The 9,193-nt window shown below is 37.0% G+C and overlaps 1 protein-coding gene across 1 annotated transcript in view; it reads left to right on the forward strand.

The window, feature by feature from the left end:
- The window catches only part of LAMA4 (laminin, alpha 4), a 226,313-nt gene that overhangs the window by 189,171 nt on the left and 27,949 nt on the right, over positions 1 to 9,193 (forward strand). The window contains exons 22-25 of the mRNA XM_006839983.1: positions 3,949 to 4,080; positions 5,465 to 5,607; positions 7,922 to 8,060; positions 8,487 to 8,624. Coding sequence (XP_006840046.1) covers positions 3,949 to 4,080; positions 5,465 to 5,607; positions 7,922 to 8,060; positions 8,487 to 8,624 — 552 coding nt within the window. The remainder of the gene's footprint in view (positions 1 to 3,948; positions 4,081 to 5,464; positions 5,608 to 7,921; positions 8,061 to 8,486; positions 8,625 to 9,193) is intronic.

The raw sequence follows: 9,193 nt of genomic DNA on the forward strand, positions 1-9,193 counted from the left end.
TAATTTAAAAATATCTATATTCTTAAATCCTTTGTGATCATCCATTTTATTTCAATATGTCATTGTGTTGGCTACTGTAAATGGCAGGCATACCTCATAAAAATAAAAAACAGAACTGTTTCACTGACTGCCTCCTAAATCATCAGACCATTTCTCAGTCTTATCAATTGTTGAAGCTTTTAAATTATCTTCATCAAAACTTGATTTATGTGTGATATTAAGGATAGTGTTTGCAGTTTTCTGCATTCTGCGGGATCACCTTTCTTTGAAACAGGAAAAAACACAGATGTATTAGAGTTATTTGGACAGTTTGTCTTCCAAACTTTTTGGCATAGATGAGACAAGTAAGAACTTCCAGAGTAGTATCTATTTGTTGAAACATCTCAGTTGGTATTCTGTCAATTCCTGCCACCTTGTTTTACGCCAGTGCTTCATTGCAGCTTGGACCTGTTCCCTCAAGATCATTAATTTTTTTTATCATAAGGTCCCTCCTAAAGTGACTGAATGTTGGCCAATACCTTTCAACCTTCAGCATTTTTCTTCAGATTCATCTTGAAATGTTCCGTTTGGCAATGAATGTGATATTATTCCTCTTCAATTTATGCCTAAGCTTTGGATCTTTATGCATTTCATATCATTTTCAATTACTTCAATTTTTTCTAGATTATATTTCATGTGGATTCCCAGTGTGGCACTATAGGATAAGCACTGGACTGCAAACCACACAGTTGGTGTTCAAATGCCCACATGCTCCCTGGAAACAATGTTGTTGTTATGTGCCATCGAGTCAGTTCTGACCCATAGCGACCCTGTACAGGGTTTCCTAGGCTGTAAATCTTTACAGGAGCAGAAAGCCTCATCTTTCTCCCACGGAACAGCTGGTAGTTTCGAACTGCTGACCTTGCGGTTTGCAGCCTGATTTGTAACCATTACGCTACCAGAGTTCCTTCTGGAAACAATACAAGGTTGTTATGCGTTGGAACCAACTCAACAGCACTTGAGAAAAAAAACATACTTCATATATTACAGGTTCTGATTATTAACAGATGTTTGCAGCTGATTCTTCCCATTTTGTGTGTGCCACATCAGCAAATTAAGATTCCAAAAGCTTTGTTGCATCTCTATTATTAAGATCTACTCACTGTGAGGGAGCAGCTCTTCCCCCGTTGTATTTTGCTGCCCATGCAACATAAGGAACTCCTTCTGGCACTGTATCAGGCAGTGTTCCACTGCAGTTCATAAGGGTTTCACTGACCATTGCTTTCGTTTGTTTTGGTTTTTTAAGAAGTAGATTGCCAGGTCCTTCTTCCTAGTCTGTCTTAGTCAAGAAAGTCTGATGAAACCTGTCCACCCACCCACTGATGACCCTGCTTGTATTTGGGGGAAAAAAAGGTGGCATATAGCATCAAAGCAAATGGACAGCCTTGGCAGACAAGTGGTGGATTTATCAATTAACAAAGGTTTTCTTTGAAATTTGCCTAGTACAGTTCCCCCTTTCCTAATGCCAGTGATTGCATGCTAATCAGATATTCAATTATAACATTTTATAAACTCTTAATAAATGGTTTCCAAATCTCTGAAAATCTTCAACTGGAAGATTTCTAAACAGATTAGAAATTTCTTTCCATGCGTGTTTAATAGTGCAGATATGAGTTTTACTTACATATTTTTACTTGATATACTAATTTTTTTTTCTTCTTTGGGAAAATAACAGCATTAGAAAAAAATCTCCAAACACATCCTTTAAAACCCATCTCCCCAGAGTACGTGTTTCTTAAAAAAACAAAATTTACTTCCTCATCCATTGCAGTAATAATACCTAGCTTGAGATGACAGATGAAGCATGTTCAGTTTTTTAAAATAAATAGTAGGTTTTGTACTACTGTAAAGTATTTGTCACCACAAATAAAGGTCAGCAAATTTAGAGACTTGATGTTATAAAGAAAAACGTGTGACTCTTCTTTGCACTTGGCAGTGTTTTTGGTAATTCATAGGAAGTAGCCAACAAACATTTGTGTATCTCAGAAGATTTTTACATCACTCAGCATCTCAATACAAAATAATTATAAATATTCTATTATTTATATCACCCATAAACCCACATAAAAAAAAATTTTAAAACCCTGTGCCCTCAAGTCTATTCAGACTCATCACGACCCTATGTAGGATTTCTGAGACAGTAAATTTTTATGGGAGCAGACAGTCTCATCTTTCTCCCACAGAGCAGCTGGTGGTTTTGAACCACTGGTTAGCAGCCCAATGCCTAACTCACAGAGCCACAACTGTGACAAATTTCAGTAGGCTGACAGTGGAGAGATAGATGGGGGCCACTGTCAACTCTCCGGGTGTGGAGTCACATTCAGAAAGTCTCTCGTAGTATGTAAACCTCACAAAAGACTGACACAGGGGTGAAGTGAAGACCCTGGGTCACAGCATAGATTGAACTGGTTGTCTTCATGTGTTCTATGACTTTGGATTCAGCAATGGTCCTGTGAATCTTGAATAGATAGCTGCTAGCAAGTTGGTGCCAACTCCTGGCAATAACATGTACAGCAGAACAAAGCATCGCCTGGTCCTGTGTCATCCTCATAATCTCCAGCATGCTGAGCCCATTTTGCTACTACTGTGCCAGCCCATCTCATGGAAGATCTCCCTCACACTCACAGGCCCGCTACTTCACCAAACATATGCCCTCCTCCTGATGATGTGTCCAAGGCAAGCAAGTCAGACAATATTTTCTTGTGATCATAAGATTTATTTTGTTCATTTTCAGAAACACATTGCCAGATCTTTCTTTCTAGTCTGGAAGCTCCCACTGAAACATGTTCACCATGAGTGAGCCTGCTGGTATTTGAAATACTGTTGATATAGCTTCCAGCATCCCAGCAACACACAGTACAACAGACTTACAGCTGAGTGATGAATATATTAAATACTAAAGACTCATTTCTTTCCCTAGTTTAGATTTTTAAAATAAGCAGGAAGAGACAGTGAAATATTTTCTCCCTGTGCTCCAATGGGTTGTTTTCCATATTCCCAAATGTATGCAACTCCACTCCTGAGACATTTTCTGAAGAATAGGAACATTACCACAGTGTCTAATTTTTTAAGCCAGTTGAATTCTTTTAACTCTGGAGTTCTGAAAAGAAGCACACTTGACCAGTAAACTACTTACTCTACTAAATTAGTTTGATTCTAAAATATCATATATTCCAAGTCTATAACAAATTCATATTTATTGACATAAATTCAATGTTTCAAAATAATACAGAAATGACCTTTTTGTATTAATAGTTGTCAATAATTCTTATGATTTTTCTCAGTGTACCTCAGAATTATTTTCCAGTACTATCCTTTTTTTTTTTTTTTTTAATGAAGACATTTGCATCTGTTGGCCTGTCATAATTTTTTTCATTGCACAAACACAAGTCAGTTGACTACACATGGTCCATTAATTTGAAGAGATTTCAAAATTCAATGTTGTAGACTTTAAACTTAACTCATTAATTCATAGATGGAATTGTAAAAAGATAGCGCTTTTAAATCATCAGCAAATATGAACATTTCAACTCATTTATTAATATGAGCAATAACTGATGATACGTTGTTGTTGTTGTTGTTGTTAAGTGCCATCAAGTCGGTTCCGACCCATAGCGACCCTGTACAAGGTTTCCAAGGGTGTAAATCTTTACAGGAGTAGAAAGCCTCAGCTTTCTCCCGCGGAGCTGCTGGTAGTTTCGAACTGCTGACCTTCAGGTTCACAGCCCGATTCATAACCACTACGCTACCGAAGTAGTAATTTTTATTCATAATAAAAATGTCATGAGACTTCCTTCATCTTTCAATAATTTTAATAATGAAGAATACACTGTTATTTCTCACATTCAGCTAAATCTACACTGTGATAAGAGCAGATGCTCACATCTTGCAACTTCTTTGTCCCCACAGAGTATGTTTTTCAGTCTGGAGATGCGCAATGGATACCTTCATGTGTTCTATGACTTTGGATTCAGCAATGGTCCTGTGCATCTTGAAGACACGTTGAAGAAAGCCCGAATTAATGATGCTAAATACCATGAGGTACAAATTGTCATAGTTTCAGTTTGTTTTTGCTCTCAGAGATATTCATCTAATCAAGTGGTCAAATGAGGTAGGCTGGATAGCAATTAAACTGAATATCTTCACTTGTAAAAGCAGCTGAGGAGTCCTCGCCAATTCAACCTAAGAATAACATTTGCTTTAAAAGAATGGATGTTTTTGTCAAATCAGCATTTATAAGAGTCACTGAAAGATTCTTTTTAATTGCTACACTGACCAAAAGGCTCCAGCCTGGCTAAAATCACAATTACCATAGCTCTCCTATACAATCCATCTATCCATTTACTGAAAATGTCAGGACACAGATACGTAGGAATTTTGTTGTTGTGTTGTTGTTTGGGTTTTACTTATTTATCAAGCTACTAATGTAAATGTAAAAAGAGTTGTTGTTATGTGCCGTGGAGTCGGTTCCAACTCAGTGACCTTGTACAGGGTTTCTGAGGCTGTCAATCTTTACGGGAGCAAAAAGCCTCATCTTTCTCCCATGGAGCAACTGGTAGTTTCGAACTGCTGACCCTGAGGATAGCAGCCCAATTCGTAACCACTATGCTACCAGAACTCCTTTTGTAAAAAAGAGTTGTTGTTGTTGTTGTTGTTATGTGCCGTGGAGTTGGTTCCGACTCATAGAGACCCTGTACAGGGTTTCCAAGAGTAGATATAAGTAAATGCAGAGTTTCACTTTAAACCATTTACCCAAAATTTAGAAAATGCTAATTCAGGTTTCCTTATAAAAAGAACCCACAAAGAATGATCTTTAGTCTTGAAACCTATATACAATATATAGATAATGCATTTCCTCTGTTTTCATGAAGAGCTATTCTAGATCTATAGTTTAATAAAGCATATAAAAGTCATAGCTTTTCAATTGAACCAAAATGTAGGGGATAAGAAGCTATATTTTTCTTTTCAGCTCAAAGTCCAAAGCCTTCCTGAAGATGGCTTATAATAAAGGAATATTTTAACTACCTCTCTGCCAACAACATTTCCAGACTCATTAGGTTACTCATTATGTCCATAAAGAACAATACCTGTGACCTGCCATCTACAGTTCAGAAGGCACCTTTTTATAGTTCTTTCTCAAATCTCTCAGAAAGGGCAAGAAGAAAACAGCTGGCCTCATGGCAAAAAATTTTGAGGGGTCAGCTCCTCCTCAACTTCCCCAGGAAGTTGAACTGTTGGTTGCATGAACAGAGTTTTTATGTGTGTAAGTACAAAGGGAAAATCTCTTCTCCATTGTTGTGAACAAACAAGTGCAAGGACATGGAAGAGTGGATGTTACAGCCAGAATAATGGGGCTATATAGGAGTCTTCCTAAAGCTGATGATTCAAGAGCTGATCAAGATATACTTTCTGTCATTTCTCCCAGATCTCAATCATTTACCACAACGATAAGAAAATGATCTTGGTAGTTGACAGACGACATGTGAAAAGCATGGATAATGAAAAGATGAAAATACCTTTTACAGACATATACATTGGTGGGGCTCCTCCAGAAATTTTACAGTCCAGGTGAGCTTGTTCATTTGTTAGTTTGTACAATAACTGTTTGCTCCTAATCATGTACTGGGATGCTTGTTTGATGCGCAGGGATGCTTGTTTGTCTAGATTAAGGTTGAAGCACTCCCACTTGCCCCCTTCCACACAGATGCACCTGCACACATGCCCTCCTCAGGATCTCTCCCATTAGCATCTAGTAGATATGATTTATAATTTCTTTCAAATTTTCATTTATTGTTGTTTACTCCTGGCACACACTCATCAAGGAGAGCCCTGTATATTGTGTGAAAATAAAGTAGCATTGTATCCCTTTGTTTAGTTTTAGGCTTAATTAAAACTTAATTTGAATTCTCAAACAGCATCTAATGAAGGTGAAATTTTCAAGACATTATCTAAGGGGTTGTGGGTCATGTATAAGGAAACATTGTTCTAATATATTTTAAATTAGCTCTCCACTAATTACAACCAATTCATTTGCATCCGAGACCCTTGAAGCTGAAGGGCACTCTAGGATAATCTACACCAGTAGTTCACAACCCTGGTTCTCATCAGAACATGAAGAACTTTTATAAATACCATTGCTCAGGCCCCACTCTCCAGAAATTCTTATTGGGATGAGTTGACATATTTGAAAACAAAACAAAGTAAACCCTCTGTAGGCAGGTGATTCCAATAGAGTCTGATCTCCCATCCAATACGGAATCATCTCCATAGGCCCTCATTCCTTTCTTTGTATAACTTTAGCAATGGGTTTGTGGCTACCTTAAAAGAAACATAAGAGAGAAAAGTCTTGATGTTATCAATTATTATAAAGTTCCTCCTTATATTTAATCAAAATAAAAGGACTCACTTTGATTTTAAATTAACTTCCTATTCATTTAGCATCCAATAATAAATAAAGCATATATTTGGACACTACCTAAATGCAAGGCTTATAAGTACTGGGATCACAGTATAGCAAGATGCCATCCCTTGTCTTAGGGATAAAGGATTTCTTACTTCTTACTTTTCTATTCATCCAAAGGTCCAATATTCGCTATGACAGTCCTAGGTTTAGTTAATAACAGTATATTGCAAGAACACTGGTTCAATAACCACAAGTGGATTATTGAAAGTCTGATACCTGGGTTCAAATCAACCACTTGTAACATAAGAGAATAGCTTCAGATATTTTAGCTTCATTTTATAGATTGTTGTTGTTGTTAAGTGTCGTTGAGTCTGTTCCAACCCATAGTAACCCTTTATAGGGTTTCCAAGGAGCAGCTGGTAAGCTTGAACTGTTGACCTTGCAGATCAAATTTGCAGTCCAGTGCATTACCCCACATTGCTGTTAAACTATGCAAAGTTGCCAATTGTTGACCATTTTTTACCTACATATATGTCTGTTCCTCATGGTTCAATCTAATAATGATCTATAAAAGGGAAATAATGCTGTTTCCATCTAGTTCACTGAATTGCTAGAAAGATAAAATGAGCTAATGAAAGAAAGGATTTTGAAAACTATGAAGACCTAAACAAATTGCCTAAATTTAGAATAAAATTGTTCTTTGGACAAAGATTAGCCATTACCGTGTGTTTATCAAAGAAAGCATGGGGATATGAATGCTGCCATAGTAAAGCATACTATCTTATTCTTCTTGTTGTTAGGTGCCATCATATTAGTTCCAATTCATAATGACCCCAGTCCTCTACCATTTTCAAAAAATTGTGCAGTCCCTATGTCTAATTTTGTTGCAGCCACCATATCAATACATCTCTTCTTCTTTGTCACTGACCCTCTACTACCAAGCATGATATCCTTCTCCAAGGACTGGTCTTTCCTGATAGCATGGTCAAAGTAAGGGAGATGAAGTCTCGCCATCCTCACCTCTCAGGAACATTCTGACTGTGTTTCTTCCAAGATACTTTTGCCCATTCTTCTAGCAGCCTGTGTTATATTCAATCTTCCTTGCCAACACCATAATTCAAAGTCATCAATTCTTCATTGGCCTTCCTTATTCGTTGTCCAGTTTTCACATGCATATGAAGCAACTGAAAATGCCATGGCTTTGTTCAGGCACACATTAGTCATCCAAGTGAAGTATTTACTGTCTAACACTTTAAAGAGGTCTTTTACAGCAGATTTGCCCACTACAATGTATTATTTGATTTCTTAACTGCTGCCCCAATGGACATTGATTATGAATCCAAGTAAAATAAATCACATCCTCACAACTGGACCAAAAAGCAATGTAATGATTTATACTAGTGAGTTTAAGTAAATTCAAGGTAATATCATCTTTATCACGGCTAAGTCAATCAATAACAACGGATTTTTCCCCCCCAGGACCTTACGAGCACACCTTCCCCTAGATATCAACTTCAGGGGCTGTATGAAGGGTTTTCAATTCCAAAAGAAAGATTTCAATTTATTGGAGCAGAAAGAAACCCTGGGAGTTGGTTATGGGTGCCCAGAAGATTCTCTTGTAAGTACCAATCAGTCAAAAGCTTTTTAAATAAAGTGGCACAAAGCTAATCACTCTCAAAAGCCTTTGTGATCCCATGTATACTTTGGGTCCCCCTTTCCCACCACAGAAAGAATGACTTAGCGAGAAAGACCTTTGGCAGTCCTCTGTGACTTACTTGTCCAGTTATTTCACTTTTCAACAGGCAGGGTATCTAAAACCCAGAAAGGCAAGGCTAGTGTCATTATTCACTCAAGGTATAAGAAGTAGACAAGCTAAAACTCCATCTGTTAGCATTGTTTATGATTATAAACCCATAGTCAAAGCATAAACTATCAGTATAAAAACTAACAGGCAAGGTGGTATGTGAGAAATTGGCATTTTAAGCATTTGGTTCTGTTGCTGTAAAACACTATATTCACTTTTTACATTTGCATTGGCATACAGATATCACGCAGAGCATATTTCAATGGACAGAGTTTCATTGCGTCAAGTCAGAAAATATCTTTCTTTGATGGCTTTGAAGGAGGTTTTAATTTCCAAACGTTACAGCCAAATGGGTTATTATTCTATTATGCTTCAGGGGTGAGTATTTATTTTTTTCTTAAGGAAACTTCTTGATAATTGTTTTGCTGTTAAAAGCACTTATATATATTAAAAGTGATTTTTTATTCTGATTAACATTGGGTCATATGTGCCTCCACAGAATACCTCATTGTAGGCACTTCATAAAATATATTAGATATTGTACATCAGGAATTCTTAACCTGGCATTCAATGACACATCCCTGAGGGCTTCATGGAGAGAAATCAGGTGGTCTGTGGTCTTACATGGGAAAAATTTACATTTTCATTTTCTGTAATTAAAATTTAACATTTTACTTTGTTAAGACTACAGGCAACAAATCACAATAATATTAATAGCACTTGAGACTTTATTGTTAATAGAAATCACAGGCATATTTCATATTGCATTGCAGTGGTCATTTTGTTAAGTGCCGTCTAGTCAATTCCAACTCATAGTGAGCCTGTATAGGGTTTCCAAGGAGCAGCTGGTGAGTTTGAACTGCTGACCTTGTGATTCAAACAGACCTCGTGGTCTAGTGCTTATCCTATAGCACAACACCGATACTCCACAATTGTCATGTTGTTGT

Source organism: Chrysochloris asiatica, unplaced genomic scaffold, assembly GCF_000296735.1.
Source record: "Chrysochloris asiatica unplaced genomic scaffold, ChrAsi1.0 scaffold00027, whole genome shotgun sequence".
Taxonomy (NCBI): Eukaryota; Metazoa; Chordata; class Mammalia; order Afrosoricida; family Chrysochloridae; genus Chrysochloris; species Chrysochloris asiatica.